Below are 27,716 nucleotides of genomic sequence, written 5' to 3'. Positions count from 1 at the left end.
GAAGGAAGGAAGGAAGGAAGGAAGGAAGGAAGGAAGGAAGGAAGGAAATTGAATCCTGGTCCTCTGGAAGAGCAGTTCTTTACCACTGAGCTCTCTCTGCAGGCCCATCAACTTTAACATTTTTTTTAAATCATAAAAGCAGGTTTTCTGAATATAGCTCTTTGGCAGGTTTACTGGTCCCAAGGAATAAGGGCAGGGAAGTTGCCATGCAAAGGGAGACCAGAGAGGAAGGGGAAAAGAAAGAGAAAGAACATATGCTTGCAGAAAGAAAGAAAATGCAGAGAGAGTAACATTTTTTAAATTGCCATAGAAAGTACTATTATTAGATCACTTTGAGATAAATGTAGTGACAAAAGAAAACAAACATTCATGATTTGCCAACTTCAGTTTTGGGTTGTCCCCCCCCCCCCCCAAAGAAAGTATCATAAAGAGACAGCAATGAGCAGGACAAGTACCTTCAACCACCTAAAAGTCCCTTTGGCACCCCACCCAACAACACAACCCTTTTTACCTATTCCCTATCCACAGAACCAGTCCATGCCATATCCAACCTTTCCACCCATCTGGAGCAACCTCCACACTCCAGGCTTAGACCAGGAAGCACATCCTGTATACCAGACCCATCCCTTCTTGTCTGCTTGACTCCATTCTATCCAAACCATTTCCAAAATCAAGGCTGAACCTGCCACCACATCCTCTCTTTTACCTAAACCTACTCTATCCATATCAAACTTAGAATTAAGAAAAGAAGTCCACATGAACAAATCTCACTGCAAAATTTCCATAATATGAAGATCAAGCCAGTATCTTCTCTCTAAAACCTACCAGTCCTGTATAATTGTTTGTCAATACAAATTACCTAGATAAACCCAAGGATACAGAATTTAAAAGAACAATCACAAAATTCATCAAAGATTTCAAGATTTAAAGAAGACACAAAGAAATAGCTCAATAAAATTAAGGAGAAAGAGATTAAAAAGTAAGCGCCTTAGTGATGCCCAAGAAACACAAACAAAGTTGACAAAAATGATGAAGACAATCCAGGACTTAATAGAATAGAATTTAAAAAGAAAATAGAATCTTTGAAGAAGACTCAAGCTGAAATGAAAATGGAACTGAAAAACCCAACAGCCCAGCTAAAAAAAACTCACAGGAAAGTCAGACCAAATAAGCAAAAAGTATAGAGTTTGTTTTAAATACTGGGAAGGAACATACCAGAGAGGTGGAACACCATGAAACAAACCAAATCTACAAATTATAAGCATAGATGAGAGAGGACTCCCAAGTCAAAGGCATAAATCTGATCTTCAACAAAAATCACAGAAGAAAACTTCCTCAAACTAAGGAAAAATACCCACATACAGATACAAGTGCACAGAATACCAAATAGACAGGACGTGAAAAGAAAATTAGTTAAAAGAGATAATACATAAAAAAAGAAAGTATATCGAAAGCTGAATGAAAAAAAAATGCAAGTCACATATTAAGGAAAATCTATCAGAATAACAGCTCAACGGAAACTTCGAAAGCCAGAAAACTCAGAAGCAATGCATTCCCAGTCTTAAAAAATTATGCCTGTCTACTTATTGCCACACTGATCATGGACTCCCTCTAAAACTGTAAGCAAGCCCCCAGTTAAATGCTTTCTTCTATAAGTTGCCTTTGTCTTAGTGTCTCCTCACAGCAATAGAAAAGTAGCTGCGATACTATATTTCGGGCTGAAAAAAAAAAATGAGCATAGCAGAGAGACTATAGAAAGAAATACAAAGTCATAATCACCAAATAACATAATATTGAACACAACAACACCAAAAATCAACACAGCAACCACAATTAGCACACCCATGTTAATACTAATGTTAAATATCATGGCCTTAATTTGCTTATCAAAAGACACAAGCTGCCTGAATAGACCAAGAAAAAAAATTCATCTTATCTACAGTAATCCTATCTTAGCTTTAAAAATAACCACTGCCTTAGAATAAAAGATGGACAAAATGGGACCAGGCAACAAGTAAGTGTCACTATTCTAATAGCTAACAAATTAGACTTCAAAAATTAAAGCTAATCATAAGATATAAAGAAGGACAGTACATTCTAAACAAGGAAACAGTTAACCAAAAATGCATTACTATCCTAAACACATATACACCAAACTGTGGGGAACCCATCTGCATTAAAATATATACAACTATATTTAAAAACAGATTAACACCACGCCATTAATAGTAGGTGATTTCAATACCCCACTTTCTTCAATAGACAGGTCATCTGGATAAAAAAACAGAGGAACATCAGAATCAATTGACATCATACATCAAATGGACTTAAGTGATGTCTAACCAATATATTCCACCCAAACATCAAACAATACACATTCTACTCATCAGCACATGGAAGCTTTTCTAAAATAGACCACATCCTGGAACACAAAACAAATCTTCACAAATTCAAAAAGATTGAAATCACTCCCCTGCCCACAATGCAATAAAACTTAAAAATTGACATCAAACAAATTTCTGGTAAATACACATTCAGGGAGATTAAACAATTCACTACTGAATGATAAATGGGTCAAGGATGAAATCAAGAAAGAAATAAAAATTTCCAGGAACTAAATGAAAACTACACAGTAAAACTTCAGGGACACACTGAAAGCAGTCCAAAAATAAATAAATAAATAAATGAAGCTACTCTAAAATTCATATGAAACCACAAAGAGCCAATATAGCCAAAACAACCCTGAGCAGAAAACAAAACATTTCAGATCTTAAGATACATTACAGAGCCACAGTAATAGAAACACTACGGTACTGACAAAAAAACAGGCTTATAGATAAATAGGGAAAAAATTGAAGATCCAAACTTGAGGACCTACAACTTCAGGTACTTTATTTGACAACGGTGCCAAAACATAACCTGGACAACAGAAAACATCATCAACAAATGGTGCTGGGAGAACTCAATGTCTACATACAGAAGGATTAAATTAGACCTGTATCTATTTCCCTGCACAAAAAAGAAAAAAAAAAAAAAAACTCCAATGGATCAAGGACCTAAATGTAAAACCTGAAACGCTGAAATTTCTAGAATTTCTTCTAGGCAGTACCCTATACAATACAGGTGTAGCAAAGGACTTCCTAAATAGGACTCCATTTGCCCCAGAATTAAGCCCAACAATTAACAAGTGGGACTTGATGAAATTAAAAATGTTCTGCACAGCTAAACAATTAGGTAAAGAGAAAGCCCACAGAATTGAAGAGAATCTTTGCCAGGTGTATATCTGACAGAAGATGTATAGCTGGCAAAAAAAAAATAAATTTTCTTTTTTTTAAAATGACCCATTTGAAAAATGGGCCTGGAACCTGAGCAGAAAGTTCTCCAAAGAAAGAAGGGGAGGGAGGGAACAGGTCTCAAAAATGCTCGTATCTCACTGTCCCTAGCTATGAGGGAAATGCAAATCAAAATAACTTTGAGATTTTATCTTACCCCAGTCAGAATGGCAGATACAACAAAACAACCTACAACAAATATTGGAGGGGATGTGGAAAAGGAAACCCTCATTCACTATTAGTGGAACTGCAAACTGGTACAGCAAATATGAAAATTAGAGTGGAACATTCTCAAAAAGTTAAAAATAAATCTACCATACATTCTTTTGTTGTTGTTTTAGGATTTATGGATCTCCTGGAAATAGAGTTACAGACAGTTGTGAACTGTCAAGTGGATACTAGGAATTGAACCCAGGTCCTTCAGAGGAACATCCAATGCTCTTAACCTCTGGGCCATTTCTCCAAACCCAACCCTGCTCAGATGTGACTGATTGGATGCTCAGTCTCCATGTGTATCTCTGAGTGAGGGGAGCAGCAGGGGCTGCCTCTATCATGAACTCAGTTTACTGCTCTCTGATCACTTGCCCCTGGTGATGCAGCCTTGCCAGGCCACAGAGGAAGAGGACCCAAGTAGTCCTGATGATACTTAACAAGCTATGAGCCGATGGCAATAGTGGAGAACTCCCCCTTTCAGTGGAATAGGGAAAGAGGAAGAGGAAGAGAGAGTGGGACTGGGAGAATTGAGAGATGGACTTCAATCGGGATATATAATGAATAAATTGTGAAGAGAAAAATAAAAATTAAAAAAAAATAAGTCTACCACATGACCAAGTTGTACCATTCCTTGGTATATATAACCAAAGGATTCAATATCATTCTCCACAGACACATGGCTGGCCAGTCATGTTCACTGTTGCTCTATTCACAATAGCTAAGAAACAGAAACAACCTAAATGCCCTACAACTGATGAAGAGATAATGAAATATGGTACACAAATGAATACTATAGACACAATGGAATACTATTCAGCTGTTAAAAAAAATGAAATCATTTAAAAGAAAAAGTGGGGAAGAGTCTTGAACTCATTGGCACAGGAAACAACTTCCTGAACAGAACACCAACAGCACAGGCTCTAAGATCAATAATCAATATACAGGACCTCATGAAACTGAAAAGCTTCTGTAAAGCAAAAGACACTGTCATCAGAACAAAACAACAGCCTACAGACTGGGAAGTGATCTTCGCCAACCCTATATTTGACAGAGGGCTAATATCCAGAATAAAGAACTCAAGAAGTTAAACAGCAACAAATCAAGTAATGCAATTTAAAAATGGTATACAAAGCTAAACAGAGAATTCTCAACAGAGGAATATCGAATGGCAGAGAAATACTTAAAGAAATGCTCAACCTCATTAGCCATCAGGGAAATGTAAATCAAAATGACCTTGAGGTTCCATCTTACACTCATGAGAATGGCCAAGATCAAAAACTCAAGTGCAACACATGCTGGAGAGGATGTGGAGAAAGGTGAACCCTCCTACATTACTGGTGGGAATGTAAACTTGAAAGAAGGGGGAGATAGAAAGACCTGGAGGGGCAGGAGCTCCACAAGGAGAGCAACAGAACCAAAAAATCTGGGCACAGGGGTTTTTTCTGAGACTGTACTCCAACCAAGGACCATGCATGGAGATATCCTAGAACCCTTGCACAGAGGTAGCCCATGGCAGTTCAGTATCCAAGTGGTTTCCCTAGTAAGGGGAACAGGGGCTGTCTCTAACATGAACTCAGTGGCTAGCTCTTTTTTAACCCGTCCCCTGAGGTGGGGGCAGCCTTACCAGGCCACAGAGGAAGACAATGCAGCCAGTCCTGATGAGACCTGCCTGACTAGGATCAGATGGAAGGGGAGGAGGACCACCTCTATCAGTGGACTGTGGGAGGGGCAAGGCAGGAGAAGAGTGGGGGAGGATGAGATTGGGAGGGGATCAGGGAGGGTGCTACAGCTGGGATACAAAGTTAATAAATTGTAATTAATAAAAATAAAATAAAATTTAAAAAGAGAAAAAAAATGAAATTGTGAACTTTGCAGGAAAATGGTTAAAACTAAAAAGGATCTTATTGACTGAGGGGACCCAGACCTAAAAAACAAAACAAACAAAAAAAAAAAATCACATGTTCTCTCACAGTGGAGGCACCTAGTTCCAAATCTTCAGATGTGAGTACATATCCAGTAGTAACTACAGAAACCAGGAAAGTAAAAGGGGACCACTGCCAGGGCAAAGGGTTTGGGGAAGAACAGAGAGGAAAACAGAGTATAAGTGATCTGGTCAGGAAAATGGGAAAGAGGGGGCTCTACAGGAGGGGGAAGGAGGTCAATACAGAAGGAGGTATGCAAGTGACCTCACCATGGAAATAGGAAAGGAGGACTATTTAGGAAGAGGAGAGAGAAGTACATACAGAAAAAGGGAAAAGGTAAAATAATAATAAGGATGTCTAAAAAAGTTTTAGGAATCATATTATCTTTTTAAAAAACCTGTAATACACAGAATTATATGTATAAATATACATATAAGTTAAATAAACTTTGTCATCTTGCCTGGCAATGCTCCCTCCAAGAGCCAAAGATCACCTAGCAGAAACCCAAATACCAGACATGAGAAGTTCTCTTTTGAGTTGTTGGCTAAGACTCTCTAAGACTCTCAAAGCATACAGCTGATTGCTATTGCCCTTAGTTGCCTTCCAAAGGTGGAAGATAATTTCCTATTGCTGAAGACTTCATGCACTTCAAGAATAGGGCCCAGAGATGCCTGATCTGAAATTGGCCTAAACACCTCCTCCCAGAAGAGTAGCTTTCATGGTACCTGATTTTGCCATATAAGTGCCAAAGGAAGAAAGCAATCAACAATCCTACCCGGGTAATTCCAATGAAGCACAACAATAATCCTGGCAAGATTACCTTAAGGGTTTAGTAGTGGCATGCATATCTTGGTGGTAACCAACAGCTCTTTAGCTGGACTTCAAACCTGCTTAACAAGAAGAAAACCAAGCCTGGTGCTGGAAATCTAGCCAACTACTCATATGTGTCATGATCTTGGGGCAGAACCTATAACCACCACTTTACTAAACCAGCATGATCTCTAAAAACAACTGAAACATTTGTCCTTACCCTCAGATAAATGTAGTACTCAATCCTTCACAAAGAACTACCTTTTGCATTAGATGGAGACCGTTACAGAAAACCACAACAAATAAAAGTGTAGAGTGCGGAGCCCAATCCCAGTGGATGGATACATTAACAAACCCCTCCTATACCTAAGGTTCAGTAAACACTGCAGAAGATGGGGTAGAAAGATTGTAAAAGCCATAGGATCAGTGACTTTGTTGTGAGGCTATGTCTCCTAGCAATGTCAGAAGCTACACCCATAAAGTCTCACCAACCTGACTACCTAAACAGGAGCTGAACAAGTAACACCAATAGAAATGCCAAAGTGGATGGGGGAAAGCCCATGAGGCCTCAACCCTATACAAGGAACTACAGGCAACTAAGGAATGCTAAGAGTGGAAGAAATAGTCTTCTACAGAGAAGCACACCAATTGGCTATCCAATACCAAATGGTCAGTCCTAAACACATACATATGCATATCATGTAGACTGAGCAGGTCACATTTAGAAGCGTATGTCTGTCTATACATATACATATTTGAATGTAGCAACACATAAAGGAGGCCATGACTTTGAAAAGGAACAAAGAGGATATATGGGAGGGTTTGGAGGGAAGAAAGGGAAGGAAAAACAATGTGATTATATTATATTCTCAAAAATAACAGAAAAAGAAAAAAAAAAAGACAGGAATGAAGTGGAGAGCCATTCTTGGTGCAGAAGTGAGATAAGGTGGAAGAAGCAGAGAGCCTGACTGATCTGTTTTAAATAAATTCCTTAGAACGCCCACAAGCAACAATGTGTAAGGAGATAGTACAAAGTGTTTAAAGATCCCTAAAGTGTCAATTTAAATCAAGTTCTCTCACCTTACTGACTGTGTAACAATTGTTACTATAAATAACTTCTCCTAAGTATCAGTTCAGCATTCTATAAAAATGGAAGACAGTATAAACTATCACTTATACAGTTGTTCTATAACAGCTACCTGCTGTTATAAGCATTCCACCCTGCCTAAAACAGGAAGATATTCAAACTATGTTCAGGAAGTCCCTGAAACTGACCAGTCTCTGACCAGTCTCTATGCCCCTCCTTGCCAGAGTAAACCCAGATGTGGTAGCCTATCCCTGTAATCTCTGTACTTGGGAGATGGAAATGGGAGGTTCAGAAATCAAAGTTATCTCCGACTCTAGCAAGTTTGAGGACAACCTGGAATACACAAAGACTTATCTCAAAAAAGGATCAGGGAGCTGTTGGTCAAAGGTTCTAGCAAGATAAATGAAAAGGTACTGCTTTGCTAAGTTGAATGGCCACATAACAGATATTCTGCATATCAAATACTTAACAGTATCACTTATAACAGGAGTAAAATTGCAGTTATGAATTCGCAGCAAAATAATATTATGGTTGGGGATTACCACATGAGGAACTATATTAAAGCATTAAGAAGGTTGAAAACCACTGCTATAACGTAAAAGCTAAATTCTTACAATACACTATAATGTATCGTAATTGGCCCTTCTTACTACTGTACCTATTTTACCCCTACCTTAGTCAAAGCAGTCCTTTCAACTCATCAAAACAAGGTGATACAATCCCACTTAACAGTCTTTGTATTTGTTTTTCCTCTGCTCAGAATATTCTTCAAAATCACGTCTTTCTCGGGCTTAGACCTTTGCTCATGTATCACCTTCTCAGTGAGGCTTCACCTGATTGTCTTTCAAAAATATTAAATGCCCCTCTCTACCCATGACATACCATCCTTGCTTTGCTCTCTTTAACACACCACTTCTTACAGACTTTAAATATGTCTTATTTATGTTTATCCTTTCCACAAGCTTTTAAGAGCTACAGAATGAGAGAATTTTTGTATTTTTGCTACTGTATTACATGAGTCTATGACTCTCTCTGATACACGTTGTTTCTGAGTAAACATTTTGTGAATTAAGAAAAATAAATTTACTCCAACTAAGGACCATGCATGGAAAGGACCTAGAACCCCTGTTCAAAGGAAACCCATTGGCTGCTCAGTTTCCAAGTGGGTTCCCTAGTAAGGGGTACAGTGGCTGTCTCTGACATGAACTCAGTGGCTAGCTCTTTGATCACCTACCCCTTGGGGATACAGCCTTGCCAGGACTCATAAGATGATGATTCCGCCAGCCTGGGTGAGACCTGATAAGCTAGTGTCAGATAGAAGAGGAACTCCTCCCCTATCAGGGGACTAGGGAAAAGGAATAGGGGGAGAAGTGGGACGGTACGTGGGGCTGGGAGGCGACAAGGGAGGGGGTTGCAGCAGGGATACAAAGTGAATAAATTATAATAAATATATAGATAAAATTAAATTAAAGAAAAATAAATTTAAAGAAGATAAGATGATGGAGAGAACAGGAGCTCCACAAGGACCAAATATATCTGGGCACAGGGGCTTGTCTGAGACTGATTCTCCAACCAGGGGTTATAACCTAGAACCCCTGCTTGGATGTAGCCCATGGCAGCTCAGTATCCAAGTGGAGTTCCCTAGTAAGGGGAACAGGGACTGTCTCTGGCATGAACTCTATGGCTAGTTCCTTGACCTCCCCAGCTCCAGCCTAGCTAGGCCACAGAGGAGGACACTGCAGCCAGTCCTGGTGAGACCTGATAAGCTAGGGTCAGATGGAAGGGGAGGAGGACCTCCCCTATAAGTAGACTTAGAGAGGGACAAGGAGGAGATGAGGGAGGGAGGATGAGATTGGGAGGGAATGAGGGAGAGGGCTACAGCTGGGACACAAAGTAAATAAACTATAATTAATATTAAAAAAATTTAAAAATTATAATAAAAAAGATAAGATGAAAAAGCAACGTCAATAAAAACTTTGATGTAATACTATACTGACAAGTCTAAAATTAATTATAGGGAATCAATATAGATCCTTATATCAGGAAGGGACAGAACTACTATAACTTCAAAACACTAACCTTGCAAGTACACATAGACTGAACTCACAGATACTGGAAAAAGGATTAATCACAGGTAAGTAGTTTCTACCAAGGGTTTCAAACAGTGGTTCTTCTGGTGATCTACATATCTTCAAGAAAAAAATGACCTCTAAGAGGTCAGGGGCTCCCTACAAGAACACAGAACCACAGATGACACTGTAATGCTCAAACCAAGAGGGAAGAGTTGGGTCTCCTGGCTGGGAGAAGGGACAATCAGGTGCCTGTTGATGTTCCAAAGGCATAATAGGCTATTAGTTATGCAGAATCAAGGCCAAGAAGTAAAACATACCTAAAAACTAGATTTTGAATCGAGATGAAGATAGCAAGTTAGTACGGATGAAAAGAGAGAGATGAGAGTTAGTACTGATGAAAAGAGAGGGGGATGAGACTGTTGGAAGAAGCTGAGTCTGAGAAGAAGACTAGAACAGACAAGATCCATAGGAGTAAAGAGCTTTCCTAAGACCTGAGTACAGATGAAAACCAGGGAGGGCCCAGGGCTGAGTCAGGTACAAAACAAGAAGTGATGGAAAGAAAAGGAGGCTACTGAGAGAAAGATGTTTCTCAGGGCAGAAACCTGAGAAAAGAAAGAGAAGCTTTTCAATAAAAACAAAGAAAGTGAAAAGGAGAGCAGGGCACTGACACATGAGACCCAGAGGACAAACTGCAAGTACTGTGTTAAAACATAGACAAGAAAAAAGGACATAGAGACAATCTAGTACTGTAATCAGAATACTTACATAAATACAGAAATCAGTTATTAAAATGCTATTTCCATTACATAGAAGATAAAATTACAATTTAAAGATGATTTGTTTCAAAGTGTCTAAAGTCACAGCTCTAATTTAAGCAGACAAATGTGTCTTTGGCAAGTTTGTCCAAAGCTAAAACCTCTTTTCTGATACAACATGTTGCTTATATATTTTGTCTTAAATTCTTATCTTTCAGATAGTTTTTTTTTTTTTTTCCCCTTATCTTTACAATGAGACTACTTCATAGACTTCTGTGAACTACATAATGCCAGCCAAGTGCAGAAGGACAGGCAAATATGTTTGGATCGTAAGATGTTAATTTCAGTTAACCAAAGTTAGTTCTAACAGCAATAGCAAAATCAGAGATTAATGATGTACTGGGGACAGAAAATTAGGAGACAACAACATAAAAAAATAAAAAATAAAAACTAGAAAGGCAAGGCTGGCCCAGCAAGCAATTTACAGAGCAGGCACTAACACAGATGGGAAACGTATTCTTGAAGATCGAATGCTGAAAACAAAAGACAAACCGTATAAGCACTTTCAACTTAAGGTCTTGTAAAAGATGTTGAGGTTAGAAAATTTAATTCAATGTGCTTGAAGCGCCACCATGTGGTTAGAAACAGTAAAACAACCAGGCAGAATTTAAATGCTAACGGGGAAACTCCCTAAGCTTTGAATTTATTCTTTGTATTCAGCCAACACTGAATGTTCCTTCAGGGGGATGCTTAAGAAGAATGCTGTTTATTAACTACAGGTACGATCTACTCACTGTTAGGATGATTATTTCTTATGCTCAGACAATTATTGGTGTACTCACTATGATAAGCCATTAAGTATTTTAAATTGTTCTTGGGGTTATATGTTCAAAACAAGTCACAGTTTGGGTTCTCAGAAACCTGAATAAAGAGTGGAGTTGTATATGGAAAAAGAATAATAATTAAACCATAAGTGTGAGTTAAATTTTCAATGGAAATATTAGACCAGAGATAATGTGTAATAAATAAATGTAACTATGAAGTAAACACTTAAAATCAGACATACACAGTATATTGAATATTCTAAAAGTATTTAACAATACATTTACAATGAAAGAACAGCTCACCTGTACTGTTTCAATCAGACTTGCTGAATAAAAAGGCATGGCCACCATATATGTTAGGCTGCAGAAATTAAACCAAACAACAAAATAAAATGATTATAATGAAATTTAAGATGTCTTAATGTATTCATCTAATGTACATTCAAACACAGAATTATCTTTTTAAATTTTCAACTATACTTTAGAATTACTAATATTAATTCAGAACATTGAAACACAGAGTACTTTATTGAACAGAGACAGAAATAAATAGTAATAATAATACAAAGACAGTCTGCCAAAACAAAAAAGCCTAGATTGTAGTGTTAGCAGAATGTATGTCATTTATGATTAACTGTGTGGCTGGCCATCTACCTGCACATAACTAGTACTGCCTGAAATACGTTTCTGAACCTTTTGGATAAACAGCTGTTCTCCAATTTGGTGTTTTAGTGATATCCAAGCAAAAATGCTTTATGCTATTGTCCTATTATCATTTTCCACCTCTACATTTCTCATCAGCAGAACTAAGCCAGACTGTAAGCAATGTTCCATTTTAACAAAATAATAATAATATTGTACAGCTTTCCAAAGTTGTTTCCTCATCAATATGGTTAAATTATAACTTTTCAAGCCTGCAAAGTAGTTACTTGAAATCATTTCACAGGTGGAACTAACCTGACCAGCACCCTTAGGGGCCAGGTGTTGGTAGGTACTGGCCTCCAAGGTTAACGGAACATCAGTAAGTAATTATGTGCTGGACTGTCCCACAGAGCGAGCCAGCAAGCTAGAGGATTTCCAAGTCACAATCTTCAAATAAATAAATAAGAATAAGCTTCTAATCTGTAAAAAAGTTAGTAGATGCCTTTAGATTACACTGTTATGTGACTGTCGTTTTGAGCTTGCTCTTTACCAAACACATACATTTGTATCTCTAATTACTAATAAGACACAGGTTTAGTATTTCTTTTGAGAAATGCTTAGGATCAGATATGTTTCAGATTAGGGGATATTTGCATATAAATAACTAGATATCTTGGAAGTGAGACCCAAGTCTAGATACAAAATTAATTTATGTGTTATACTCACTTTGCACACAAAGCCTAATTGTATTTCACATAGTATTCACATAGTATACACCTCACCCCTTACAAGAAAAAATCACGTTCAAGAAATTTAAGACATGTGGCATGTCATGTTGATGTTCAAATTCTTAAGATTTTGATGTATTTTGGATTTCAGATGTTTGGCTTAGGGATATTCAACCCACAGTTGTAATTTTTTTTTAATCTGGGTTAAGAGACTGAGGAGATCACAGATGGTGAAGGGCTTGCCATGTAAACATGAAGACCCCAGCATCCGTATCTAAAGCTGGGCATTGTAGCATGCGTATCAAAGCTAGGCAAATAGAAACAAATTTCTGCGGCTTGCTGGCTGCACAGCCTGATCAGTGACTCCAGACAGCATTCCAGTTGATTATGTGATACCAAATGATCATTTCTATAAACATGTAAGTAAGATTATATGGCCTGAGAAGGTTGTATTTGTGTGTTTAGAAATATACACATACACTAAGTAACAACAATTTTTAAAAGGCAATGAATTTGAATGAGAGCAAGACGGGGTCTCATGGGAAATGTTAGAGAAAAGAGAAGAGGGAAATGATATAACTATGTTCTAATCACAAAAACAGAACCACCTTCAAACAAAAAACAAGGCTGATGGCTCCTAAGGAGACTCTGGCCTCCATGTATTCACCCCACTAAAAAAGAACAAAAAAAAAAAAACAAAACTAAAAAAAGAACAAAAGAAAAAAGTTGAACCACAACCTGTACCTTTCAAACGCCTAAGAATTACTTCAAACACCATGTGTATTTCAGGATCTTATCCCTACACCTTATGTTACTTGTTCCTCAAAGATCTAGTCTTATTACACTAACTTCCTTCACTATATTATGTGTAAGTTTATGTTTTTCAAATCTAACACTAAAAAGCTAACAGGAGGGCTGGAGTTAAAATCACTGGCTGCACTAGGTTCAATTCCCAGCACCTACACGGTAGCTCACAACTGTCTAAGACTCCAGTTCCAGGGATTTGACACCCTCATAGAGACATGCATGCAGGCAAAATGCCAATGTACATCAAATAAAAATAAGTAGCCTAAAAAAAAAAAAAAAAAAAAAAGCTAATAGAACTTTCTAGTAACAATGTCATTTTTAGAACTTACCATTTTAGTAGAAGGTGTTCACCAATTTGTTTAGGATTCCATTTGTGTGACACCTCCCTAAAACATAAAAATGAATGTAAATTAAACAAAAATTATGTTTAAAATATTTTGAACTAATTTCTTAAACAGTAATAAATTTTTATTTTTGTTTTAATCTGTAGGTGGATTTTCCTTTCTGGACATAGTTCTGACAACTGTGGTGGTTCAAAGACAGAAACAAAGTGATCATGTGTCTGCTAGCAGAGAGGGCTGCAGGGAAAAGCTGTAACTGACTGTATGATGGCTACTACTGTGTCAATGTGACAGATGAGAAGACTTAGGAGACAAACCTCCAGGCATGTGTGTAAGGAAGTTTCAAGATTGGGTAGATTCATGGGCTAGGATCCTAGACTGAATGAAAAAGAGAGAGTCAGCTGAGCGCCAGCATGTCTATCTCCGCTTACTAATTAAGCACAAGGTAGTGTACTTTTGCCAGACATGCTTAGGATCAGCTGTGTTTCACATATATATCCCTGCGTTCTCAATAAGAAGTAGGGCTATTGCTCTGATAATTGATCACGTGGCTCTGGGCCTTTGGAACTAGTCTGTCTATTCCACCTTCTTCTCTTCATCTTTCTCCTCAGCCAACTTTCCACATTTACAATGTTATTTGTCTACAGTCCTAAAACTTAACTGTAACCACAAACCAAAACAAATATCATCATTACAGGTACTGAATTTTTACCATGGTACTAAACTGAATATTCTGCACTTTGCTAAACTTTTTATAGACCTCTGTGTTTGGGGGGAAGCCTCAAAAACAAAATATCTGGCACATCTGTACTTTCAAACATACTCTATGACATAAAAAGCAATAACAAAGATTAAAGTTAGCCAAACATAGAAGCTCGATTTTTCTTTTTTTATTAATTACAGTTTATTCACTTTGTATCCTAGCTGTAGCACCTTCCCTTCATCCCCTCCCAATCTCAAACTCCCCCACTCTCCTCTTCCCATGCCTCTTCCCTAGTCCACTGATAAGGGAGGTCCTCCTCCTCTTCCATCTGGGCTATCAGGGCTCATCAGAACTGGCTGCACTGTCTTCTTCTGTGGCCTGGTAAGGCTGCTCCCCCCTCAGAAGGAAGTGATCAAAGAGCAGGCCAATCAGTTCCTGTCAGAGACAGTCCCTGTCCCCATTACTATGGAACCCTTGGATACTGAACTGCCATGGGCTACTTCTGTGCAGGGGTTCTAGGTTATCTTCCTGCATGGTCCTTAGTTGGAGTATCAGTCTCAGAAAAAAAACCTGTGCCTAGATTTTTTGGTTCTGTTGCTCTCCTTGTGAAGCTCTTGTCCCCTCCAGGTCTTTCTATCTCCCCCTTATTTCATAAGATTCCCTGCACTCTACCCAAAGCTCAATTTCTAAAGTATGAGTCAAGAAACTTTAGCTGGCCACATGCAAACGTGTATTAAAGGAATTCTGAGATTACATGGTCCTCTGAAGACAACATATGGAAAAGCTTGCTCTTAGCTTTTTGCCTTTCTTTCTTTCTTTCCCTTACAAATACTACATCCCAACATTGAATAGATGTGCAATACCAGTGGTTATACCTTCAACTAACTCTTTCTTAACAATGCACAATTACATATCCTAACTTGAGATAACTAAACGAAAGCTAACTTTAAATAAACCAGAACTATCCAAAGCCTTTAACACTACCTAAGAGTTCATGCAGAAAAAATATACTACAGAAAATTGGTCACGCCAACGAGTTGCCAACAAATTAAAACTGTTCACTACAATTAGCGTCCCTTTCATATCTTGCAAGAGGGCCTTGTCGCCAAACTGCCATAATTGTAGGACATTCACAGTACCAGTCTTCTTAGGGCTTTCTACAAGTCCAGTGCTGTCTTTCCTACAAGCAATGACTGAATATGACCCACAGAAAAGCAACTCAGTCATTTCCCTACAAGTATTACCTCTCTCTCCCAGTGTATATAGAATTACAGTTCACAACCTTTGGCTTCTAGAAACTATGTCATGGATCTTACCACTCGTTTTGTTTTGAGGGTATCACTAACTATACCCTTCAACTACTGCTCTCACCATGCCAACACATGGTACAGATATATACAGATATACAAGTTGTCCAGGAATTTACTCTTGTCACTTTTCATAACTTGTGATCTACAATTCTTCATTAGTTGAATGTCATTGAATCTCATACTCTGAATGCTACTTTACATCACAATACTCAAAGCTACATCTATGCTTCAATAATTTCTGCAGCATCATAATCCACAGTTCCAACCATCTTTCAGTCATGTCTCCCTGTGCTGGTTTGAATGAGAATAGGACCCACAGGCTGAAATATCTGAGGATTAGAAGGTATGCAGCCTTTTTCAAGGAGGTGCTACTGGTGTTAGCGCTCTCCCTCTCACTCTCCCTGCTGCATACTTTTGGATCAGATGTAAATCTCTCAGCGACTACTGCAGCGCCATGCCTGCCTTACTCCAGCAGTGCTCTTGCCATGATGGTCACAGACTCTACGACCTTCTAGAGCCATGAGCCCCGAATTAAATGCTCTCTTTTATAAGTTGCCTTGGTCATGTTGTCTCTTCACAGCACTATAAAATAACTAATATAAACCAAATAGGTCTGGCAAAAATCTCAAACTCTATTTATTGAAACTTAAATTCCTTATCTCCTTTTCTAACTTATTCTTAATGAATTCTCCACCTTGGTTAGCATTTCCTTTTAAAAAAAAAAAAAAACCTCAGCCACTGCTCACAATTCACTTCTTGATACTATTTTACTATTTCCAGTCTAACGACAATAATACCTAGCATGCCTTCCTAACTCAGCGCTTTGTTCTAATGGCCCTAATGTGGTTAAGATTAATATTTTAGCTCTCCACAAGCCAGTCGAAACTAATACTTTTACACTACCTCTTAGGAATACCCTTGATCAAAACACATCAAGACATAGATAAAATGTTTGATTCCCACAGGAAATAAGTCATTACAAAGACACAATCAGGGAGGGAGAAAGAGGATTTGAGTTGGATATGACCTACAAAAACACACACACACGCACACACACACAACTAAATCAAAGAATACATAAAAAAGGTTTGAAAAAGACAATGCTCATACTTTAGCATCTTCGCTTCTTCTCACTTGCAAGCACAACCTGCTTCTTTCTGTCTAATGCTGTCAAAGCTCCGTGAGACCGGGTATGCTGCCACATTTCCTTGGAAGAAGCTACTTTCCTGCCCAGTCAATTCTTACTCATAATTCAGACTCTATCTCAATTGTCAGTTATTTTTTGAAATTCTTGCCACTAACTCCAGGTAAGTATCTCTGGGAATGTGAAAGGGGTTTATTTAATCACACAATGTACTATAAGCAAATGAACTACTTACAGAAGAGGAGTTGTTCACACTTCTTTTTGTTACTTAGCTGGCAGTGGCTGGTACACAGCAGGAAGAATAGAAGGCACATTTCACTCAAGCACACACTTGCTCAGCAAGGTGTAATTAATACAGTAGTTGTACTGTCCTCCCTTCTCTGAGCTATTTCACACAAGCTTTCAGATTCAAGATATTTGCTTCCATGTTTGATAAAAATCTAATATAAAACTAATATAGAAAAAGGGCTACACATGTACCTCGGTAAAGGTGTAAATTCACTAATTATGCCTTCTGCTCCAAGTGTAACTCCTTGGACAATAAATGTGCTTCCCATTCCTTTCCAGAGGGCCCGTGGTCCCTAAAATCAAAACAAAAACAATAAAAAAGTTCTGTTAGTGCCTAATATAGAACACAGAAATTCTTAACGGAACTTAACATTAAAGGTTTGCTGATGTTTCCTAACAAGGTGTTATTCTAATATAAATCGTACAGAACTGTAACTAATTGGATTTCTACCACTTTGTTCTTTTTCTTTTGAGACACACTCTCACATAACCCAGGAGGGCCTCAAAGTCCTGTGTAGCTGAGGTTCACCTTCAACTCTTGATCCTCCTTCCTCAACCTTTGAAGTCCCAGGATCCCAAGGCATGTATCATGACAATAGCCTCAACTGTTGATGTTTCATGACAGCCTAATTTAGACCAAGACAAATACGCCATTTAATTAAGTACTCCAAAATGATTGGTTAGCATATTTAAAAACTTCATGCACTCTACAGTCAACTCCCTACTAGTCTAGATGCTTCTATGACCTAGATTTATCTTAACTTTCATATTTCCCCACCTTCACTCAGCCATACCCATTAGCACCATTTTTTCCTTATCTGCTGTAGTTCCTGTTTCCCTCAGTAGCTCCTACATACTTCTGTCCAAATCATATATTTTCCATGCTTCCTAGCTAATCAACCAAAGTTCTAAAATTCTCAGCCTCTTAAAAATCTATGTTCTCTTTTCCATCCATGTTATTCCTTATATACATCAAACACTATAAGAGCGCAGTTTCCACTTCAATAACAACGCTGGTATTGTTACTATCGTTATTAATCTATGTTACTAGTGAATGAGAAATAAAATATCAACAGTGTAAAATTAGATGCAATATAGTATCAGGAGATACTCTATGTATCTATATTTTATATACTATAAATGTGTTTCTTTTTCATCCTAGTCTCCAGCATGAGCTTTCATCTTCCATTCTCCAGAGACAGCTTAGCATATAACAGAATATCAGTGTGCATGGAAAGATGTACCATTTTTTGTTTGTTCATTTTTTAAAGCTTTATTATTTATACAGTATTCTGCCTGCAGGCCAGAAAAGGGCACCAGATTTCACTATAGATGGTTGTGAGCTACCATGTGATTGCTGGGAACTGAACTCAGGACCTTTGGAAGAACAGCCAGTGCTCTTAATCTCTGAGTCATCTCTCCAGCCCTGTTTTTCCACTTTTAACAGATGTACCTTGAACCATTAAAAAAAAAAAACTACCCAAAGATACCATTTTATTTGTTAAGGGCTCCTGGCATTTTGCCACAAAAATGTATCACTGTTACTTTACTAGAATTCTCTTACTAGATATGGTAATTTCTTAGTTCACTGATTTACATGCTCCCCCCTCTGGTTTTTCAAGACAAGGTTTCTCTGTGTAGCCCTGGCTGTCCTGGAAATAGCTCTGTAGACCAGGCTGGAAACAAACTCAAAGATCCATTTGCCCCTGTCTCTGCCTCCCGAGTGATGGGATTAAAAAAGGGTTGTGCCACCACCGCCCAACTATCTTGGCTCATTATTATGTGCAATATCACAATATGATACCCTTGCATATACATTTTTACACATGTACACAGACATTTATGTGGAAAGTTCTTAGAAGTCAAATATTCCAATTTTGATACAAACAATCCATTTGTTCACAATTTTCTTGTCACTCTAAAACAGTGAATCTCAACCTTCCTAATGTTGGATTCCTTTAATATAGTTCCTCATGTTGTGGTGACCCCAACCATAAAATTATTTTCAATGCTACTTCGTAACTGTAATTTTCACAGTTATGAATTACAATGTAAATATCTGATATGCAGAATATATGACATACAACCCCTATAAAAAGAGTCATTTGACACTGCCCCAAGGGGTCAGAACCACTGCTATAAAACATTAATGGTTCTTCTGTAGTTTTTAGGATAAAATGTGCAGACCATAGAAGGCCCTTTATGCTGCTGCTTATTTCTCTTTTCACCTTCTCTTACCATCAACCTCTGGTAGCAACAGGTACTATTATACTACATTATATCTAGTTCCCAAAATTAAAACCTCTCTTTTCCTTTTACCTTCGCACATCAGCATATAAAACCATTACCTCAGTATTAAGAAGCAGACTTTCTAACAAGTCAATATATAAGTATGCAAGTCAGTATCTCTTTATCAGCCATTTTCCCACATCATACCCTGTTTTCAATGTCTGTGTGAAAATCAATCTTCACTGTAAACAGATTAGAAATGTTTAACTGAGGGGGAAGACCCACCCTCAAGATTTACAGCATCATTTCTTTAGCATCAAGAGTAATAGAATGGGCTAAAATCCAAGTACCAGCATTCATGTTTCTCTGCTTCCTGACTATGGACTCAATGTGATCAGCTACCTGGAGCTCAGGCCTCTATGTCTTCACTGTCATGATAGATATCGTTTCAAATTTTGAGTCAAAATAAACCCTTCCTTCCTTAGATGTTTTGTCAGGTATTTTGTTACAGCAGTGAGAGAACTGGTGAGTATATCAGTTAGTGTTATACCTCTCATCTACACACTAATCAATACCTTATAGTTCTCATACTGAGCTACATAAACTGTACACAATCTTCTCCTGACTTTTTTTATTTGTCTCTATGACTAAATTGTAAATCTCTTGATTATATTTACCTTACCTGTTGAGAACTTAGCATAGTTCTTTGCATATCTGTTGAATTAAGAGAAATTCTGGAAGACTCAAAAAAGAATCCTTACTTTAATGCTTAACAAGTTTAAATATATAGCTTTAATAGAACAGATTCTCACCTGAGTTTTATTGAAGCTATACATAATGTTGACAATTGTAAACGGAGTGAGATGATAATGCCGAGCATGGTAATTAACCTGTAATAAAATACAACATTGTCACGAAATAATAAGGCCATGAAAATCTAAAGGTCAGCATAACCAAGTTAAGTTTTAAAGTCAAATAATAAAGACTTCAAATAAACATTAAGTGCCGTGCATACAGTGATATAAATGTAATATGCAGACTAGTATATAAAATACTAGTAATGCATACTATAAAGAGGATCTCGCTGTTTGAAAAGTAAGGTTTGTAAGCTCTAGAAATAAATTTCACACTCGTACTCATTTTGGCCAAGCATTTTTTAAACGATAGCTTACAATTAAATAAGGAAGCCATGTCAAAATGACGTATACTGGATCATAATGTAGTATCACCACAATTTAAATATCTACAAATGACTTTTACTGTTCTGAGGCATCTACAAATGCCAATGCTACTTAGGTAGTTATTTTTCTATGCATTCTTATTTTTCAGTGACAAGTAAAAACAGATTAATGTGTACTGATTTATATTGTCTTAATATTATGTGGGAAAATTATTCTGCAAAGAATTTAAGTTACTTGATAGCACCTACTACAATGCAGGTCAATAACTGTTGAGAGCTCCAGTACTCTACCAGAGGCTTGACAAGTTCAAAATATTTCCTTAATTTTACTCAGGCACCATTTGCCTTTTTCACTATATTGATAACATGCTATGAGTATAAAAACAAGGGTGAATAAAACTGCTGATTCTTTACAATGATTCAAGGTAGTAGCATCAATTGTATTTTTCTATTATATTCTTCATCACAGGTATACGGGAAGGAAAAACAATCTTCATTTAAGAGTATCCTTGGTGAAAAAGTACAAAGGGCAATTATATGAAATCCTGATCTATCAGTACATATCACCTTTTTAATTAACATTTTGTGTGTTACATACAGAAGATACTTGTAATGAGGGAAAATTCTTACATGATAGATTTGCAACCTACTTAGCTACTTTTTATCACAGACATCATCTTTTTTCTTTTATAAAATACCCTGTCAAACTATTACTTTCACACCTGGGATACACATCTTCCCCTTGCAGTACTGATAGCTAAACCTATGGCCTATTATGTGCTCAACCATTCAACTATATACTCAGACCAAATGTGTACCTATAAATTAACAAATTACACTTGTTTTTTGTTTTGTTTTGTTGTTTGAAAAACATTCTCAGAGCGTTTGTTGTCAACTTTTTTCCAAGTACAAGGCAGAAACACCTTAAAAAGATTTAAAACCTTGACTCTGGCCAAGGAAAACATAGGGACTACATTTTAAAATCTTGGCATAGGCAAGGGCTTTCTGAAAAGGACTCTGATAACTCAGGAACAGAAATAAGGATGGCAAATAGGACAGCATAAATTAAAAGGCTTCTGTTCAGCAAAATAAGCAACAAAAGAGCCTAAAAAAGTGAGACATCGGACAGAGAACCAGAATGTAAACAGAACTAAAAAAATTAAACACCCAAACCCTCAACAATTCAATCAATAAGTAAGCAAAGGAAATAAAGTTCTCTAAAAAAAAATTACAAATGGCCAAAAATATACAAAAAAGATACAGTATCATTCTATATCAGAGAAATGTAGATCAAAACCATACTGAGATTCCATCTCACCTATATTAGAACTGTTATCATGAAGAAAATAAACAAAAACAAGTGCTGATGACTGTGTGAGGAAAAAGAACTCTCATCTAGTGCAGCTGTTGAGGGAAGCACTACAGAGGTCCTTCATGAAAACTAAAACCACAACTACCGCACAAAGGTGTACACATACACAAAGGAATATTATTATGTAGTCACGAGAATAATATGTTGGAAGGAACTGGAGATCTGACTCAACAAAATAAGCCAGACTCAGACAAATACCATACGTTTTCTCATATGTAAAACATAGGGTTGGTTTTTTGTTGTTTTTTTTTTTTTTTTTGTAAACTAAAGAAATAAAAACAGAAGACATGAAAGCAGGAAGTGTACAATTAAGGAATAGGAAGGTGACCAGTAGAAAGTGGGAGAAAAGACAAGGTAAGGTAATGAGTACAAGAAAAACCAAAGGACATGGTATACATGTTTGAAAATGTCCTAATTTTGTATAAAAATTTTATCTAATTAATACAGTTTAATAAAATATAAAAAATAATTCTGGGAATGTATATCTCAGTAATAATATTCAGTGACTAAAGATTTCTTGCAAGATAATTGGTTTTTGAAGTGAAGATGAGTTTTGGTATGTTTAATTCAATGTTTTAGAATCTGGGAACCTAAGTAATGATTCAACATTTTTCAAATAACTAATAAAGGGTGATAGAAAATCATGTGGATATAAATTACAATGCATTTCAATGTATTATAAAACAATGCAGACTTTTTAACATAACAGTTTTAAAATTTTTAGGTTGCTTCAGAGTTCACACTGCACATAACCCTTGAGAAACCACCACTTGTGAGTTTCGGTGTTAACTTCAGAAGGCACATTATCTGAAAAGAATAAAAATACTCCTCTATTTTCAAGGACATCAAGTGTGGGGGGCTAAATATTCTTGTTTCTTTCAAAACAACATTACATAATAAACTGACTGCAGAAGCAGATGCAAGAAGCTGGTTCCTATTACTCCAGACATTAAAGACATTAAAAACATAAATATTGTAAAGATGATGTAACTATCTGATGAATGGATTATTATTTTAATAAGTTAGATCAAAATTACATGAGTTTTAATTTCTAAAATGGTGAACACTGACAGATATGACCCAGATAAGCAAAACAACTTCAGAGTCCTGACAACTTTTAAGATTTTGAAGAGGTTTTATGACTAAAAACTTGGAGAAATGATATATTATACATTTTGAGCATTTCACATAAAATAATGAGTACAAGATTTCATGTCATTTTATCAGAATTCTCAGAAATACAAGAAATTTTATTTACCTGACATTGGCGGCGTAAAACAATGCAAGGATGGGCCAGTACATTTTCTGTAAAGAGACTATACAAAAATAATTTACATGTGTGTATGTATACACAATATGTCTGTATACAGATTCTGTTTAACATACAAATATCTCGTTATTCTTATTTTCACAATTAAGAGGATTTAATACCTGCTCATCAGCAAATGATACGAACAGTAAATTCAGTATAAATAAAACCTAGATCTACAAACTTGTAGATGTGTAATATTAGCTAAAGTACAGAGATGAAAATAGATCTCTGAATGTTTAACTTGAGAAATACTATATCATTTAACTTCTTTTCAGAAAATGTCCTATGAAGAAAATTCTTATGTGAAGAGTCATTGCTTTCTAAGATCCTCATTCAAGAAATTTTTATTTTGATGTACTTGGTACTTCAGTATAGGATTTTCAATGACCATATTCATTACTTCTTTATGTATCAAATATGTCTTTTGAATAGGTTTCCTGAAAAATAATTATAGCTATGGGCTTAAGCTCTAATAGTGACATATGGTTCATATATATATATACAAACATTATATAAAATGGCATAAAGCTTTAAGAATAAAGAACTTGGCTAAAGAGATTAGTAGAATGTGAAATACACATTTTATCTATGCTGACACTTATATTTCTGAGGTTTTAATACCCACACAAGGTCAAGATATTTAAAATGATGAATGCCATTCTGTTATGAAGGAGAAACAAGGCACAAGTCCAATATTTGTGAATTTTTATTCATAATACCATAAAAAAGACTGATAAATGTTCTTAGCTATAAAGGAGGTTGCCCACCAAATAGTAACTGAAAACAAAAATCAACCCTCTACACTACAAAAATACCTGGGTACCACAGCACTGCGATGTTTAGGGAAAAGTTCAGCACATTACACTTTGAGAAAGAAGACTGCATTCCATTCTGCCCTGGTACACTAATCAAAGCTACTACCACATTCGTTACAAAATTACTTCGTGTTTACACAACGGAATGACTGGGTCCTACCACTACTTGAAAAAAATCAAGTTATACATTCTAAATGATGAATTCCTACAAAGAAGTAAATGTTAATAAAACCTAAAGGAAGAAATGTTAATCATTTAGTATTAAAGGGAAAACTCTAAGTAAAAAAAATCTTTAGAATAAACATTACCTTGCAAGTCCAATACCAAATCCAGCAAATCTATTCAACTGTTCTAAAATAAAACAGATAAGATTACTCATAACCAATATTTATATTTACTATGATACCAGGATACAGTATATGAGCAATATGCTGTGTAGTTAAAACTTGAATGCAGATGTGGTATTGGGAAGCAATTTAAATAAGTGACTGGTGTAGGTTATGGCAAGTTCCAGGGCATGAACTTCTTAGAGGAGCAACTGTTCTTTCATTCCAATGGCCTATTGTCACAAAAGCTTGTAAGCTGGGGTATTTTTTTTCCTTAAATTTTTATTTTTTTACATTAATTTATTTTATCCACTTTGTATCCCCTCTGTAGACCTCGCCCTCATTCCCTCCCAATCCCACCCTCCCTCTTCTCCTCCCATGCGCTTCTCCAAGTCTACTGATAGGGGAGCTTCTCCTCCCCTTCCATCTGACCCTAGCTTATCAGGTCTCATCAGGACTAGCTGCAATGTCCTCCTCTGTGGAGGAGCAGCCTTGCCAAGCTGGGATATTTCTAAGTTGTGACTGTTTGAAAAATCTCTGCCGGGTATGGTGGCACACACCTGTAATCCCAGGACTCAGGGAGACAGAGGCAGGCAGATCTCTGTGAGTTCCAGGGCTGCCTGGTCTACAAAGCGAGTCTAGGGAATCATATGAAAGAAGGGGAGTTGGTATGACTTGGAGAGGACAGGAGCTCCACAAGGACCAAGGACCCCTGGGCACAGGGGTCTTTTATGTGACTGTTTCTCCAGCCAAGGACCATGTATGGATATAACGTAGAACTCCTGCTCAGATGTAGCCCATGGTAGTTCAGAATCCAAATGGGTTTCCCTAATAAGGGGAACAGAGACTATTTCTGACATGAACTCAATGGCAGACTCTTTCACCTCCCTCCCCCACCTCCCAGGCAGGAGCAGCCTTGCTAGACCACAGAGGACATTGCAGCCAGTCCTGAAGATACCTGATAAGCTAGGGTAAGATGGAAGGGAGGAGGACCTCCCCTATCAGTGGACTTGGAAAGGGGCAGGGAGGAGATGAGGGAGGATGGGATTGGGAGGGAATGAGAGAGGGGGCTATGGCTGGGATACAAAGCAAATAACCTGTGATTAATATAAAAATTTAAAAATTATTTTAAAAAAGGAAAAAAAAACTTTACTGCATAAATGGTAACTTTACAGCAGTTATGCCTGTGTTTTGAATCATCTCATTTATCCCTTCCTTCAAAAAAAGTTTCCCAGCACTATTCCGGGACCAGTACAACACAATGAAACAAGGTAACACACAAAAGCTTAACTGCATGACGCTGATCCTCCCTCACCTCTTTATGTACTTCCTAATAACTAGTATCTTCCAGTTCAAACATTTCTGAACTTCCAAGTAAAAACTGAGCAATGAGTATCACGATTACTTACAGAATGTTTAATACTTAATGTTACAATTAATTAATACTTAATGATACAATTTGTCATTCCCAGAGAACAGTCAGATATTTTAATTTTAAGCATAAAACAGACTTTAAACATGCAGTGTTGCAACTGAAGTTCTCTTACAGGCCACTGCTTACAAAGTCAAGGTGTATCAGTGTTTCTAACTCTTAAGTGGAAGTTTTAGGTCAGGAGAAGAGAAGGAAAACTACAGGGAGGTGTGGATTCGGTGTCTACAATCAGAGTCCCCATGGTTAAAAGGTTAAATGAAGGAAAAGAATAATTATCATACTGTGCATGTTTACAATAGCATAGTGTTATTCAATTTAACTCTTTCGACAAATCTTAAAGAGATGAAAAACGAAGGATCAGGGGGAAAAAATGGATAAATTAATGATTGGTGGAGCCAGGCTCCAGCCCCAAACTGACGAGGTTAAGAAAAGAAAAAAAATCATCTTTCCAAAACACAGCTATGAGTCAATTAACTAAATCAAGAAACTCCACCTGCCAAGGGCAGCAGACAACAGTAATCTAACTTCTCTCTGTCCCGCCTCGGGCCATCGGTGGTAACTCCCGTAGCACCCGCAAACACGCCTACCCAAGCATCGCAGCCTACGCTGATGTCACCTAGTGCGCTGAGCCCCGAGCACAGACAGCTTGCAACAGAGGCTCCGGGGCAGAGGACGAAAGGAGGGCAGAGGGTGTGGTAGCGTGTGCAAGGACCTAGGCGGGCCCTGCGCGCGCTTCCGGAGTCCGCCGGCCCACCCGCCCGGCCGGGCCCCGCACCCCTCACCGCTGCTCGGGCCGGGCCGCGGGCCGTCGCCGCCGCCGGGAACGGGCTCTTCCGCGGGGCCCTCGAGCGTCGCGGGCGCGGACGGCACGCCGTACGAGGGGCTCTTGTCGCCCCAGTGCAGGTTGCGGCTGCCCGGGATGTCAGGGGGCGTCGTCACCCAGTGGCCCAGCTCCGTCCCAGAACCGAAGGAGCGTGCGTGGAAGGGGCCGCCAAAAGCCGGGTCTTCCCGCACGCCCCCCCGGTAGCCCAGGCCGTCGAAGCCGTCAGGGCGCCGCGGATGCATTTCGGACGGGCGGACGAGGACGAGAGAGGCCGGCCCGCGGAGCCCAGGCCTCCACTGCGTCCCCGCCGCAGCCGCTGCACGTCAGGAGACTGACAACCGGAAGTCACGACGGAACCCGGAAGTCCTGTGAGCACGTGACTCCGCCCCTACGCGCTTCTTTCCCAGCTCGGTTGCTAGGGAGACGCGGTAGCGGATTTAAGCTGGAAGGGGAAGGATGCTTGCCCGGAGATTAAAGATGGGCCCCCTGCTTGCAGGGATGCTGAGGAGCCGCGCAGCAGCCCCAGATTACCTCGGCCTGTTGCAATACGCCGACTCCCCTTCACCCAGGTGCCTCACCCTGCCCAGGGGAGCCTGCCTGAGGGCAAGAGTAGCATTCAGTCTAGCTTTGTCTGCTCCTGTACGGACCACCAGAGCAGGTATTAGCAAAGTTCAAATGAAGAACACACCCATGTGAATACATACTGCCCTCCGCGACACAGGAATCAAGTGTTTTAACTTTTCTAATGCAACTATGAACCGTTTTCTTTTTTCGGATGTGTCTAAGTTGGGTTACTGAGAACACAGCGTTGTCACTAAACACTACCACCCCCATCAAGACTTCCGTTGATTCCCCCCACTACCTGTTTTTATTAGCTTCTTGGGATCTTGAGGCTGGGTGGCTCTCATTAGATCTGATTGAGTTTTGCATGGCTTCTTCCTGAGCCGTCTTCCCAACTGAACGCTAGAATCCAAGGCGGTTCAGAAGAGAACCCTGACGTATTGCCCTCAAAAGCAAGAGCCTTCGTTTAAAGGGATAAACAACTTTTTGGGGCAACTTGACATTTTTTTAAATTAGGTTATGTCGTGCTTTAGTAAAAAGTGAGGAATCTCTTGAGTGCTAATATCGAAGCATTACTGGACATGGCAATAAAAGAATTTCTTTTCCTTGACTTGCTGAAGGGAAGAACTTGGCTCTCAGGCAGTAAAGATTTCTGTATGTTTGATGCTGTGTTTTAAGGAATATAAGG

General features: G+C 38.2%; 1 protein-coding gene across 1 annotated transcript in view; it reads right to left on the bottom strand.

Annotated features, from left to right (window-relative positions):
- The window catches only part of Slc25a46 (solute carrier family 25 member 46), a 29,455-nt gene extending 2,662 nt beyond the window's left edge, over window positions 1-26,793 (bottom strand). The window contains exons 1-7 of the mRNA XM_055625561.1: window positions 26,427-26,793; window positions 24,195-24,237; window positions 23,018-23,075; window positions 20,020-20,097; window positions 17,171-17,271; window positions 13,522-13,578; window positions 11,319-11,376 (exon numbers count right to left, since the gene is read on the bottom strand). Of these exons, the coding sequence (XP_055481536.1) occupies window positions 11,319-11,376; window positions 13,522-13,578; window positions 17,171-17,271; window positions 20,020-20,097; window positions 23,018-23,075; window positions 24,195-24,237; window positions 26,427-26,709 (678 nt within the window). The 5' untranslated portion in view covers window positions 26,710-26,793. The remainder of the gene's footprint in view (window positions 1-11,318; window positions 11,377-13,521; window positions 13,579-17,170; window positions 17,272-20,019; window positions 20,098-23,017; window positions 23,076-24,194; window positions 24,238-26,426) is intronic.
- Between the last annotated feature and the right edge of the window lie 923 nt (window positions 26,794-27,716).

Source organism: Psammomys obesus, unplaced genomic scaffold (genome assembly GCF_907164565.1).
Source record: "Psammomys obesus unplaced genomic scaffold, mPsaObe1.curated_primary_1811, whole genome shotgun sequence".
NCBI classification, from domain to species: domain Eukaryota; kingdom Metazoa; phylum Chordata; class Mammalia; order Rodentia; family Muridae; genus Psammomys; species Psammomys obesus.
This window is presented reverse-complemented; position numbering and strand designations above follow the sequence as displayed.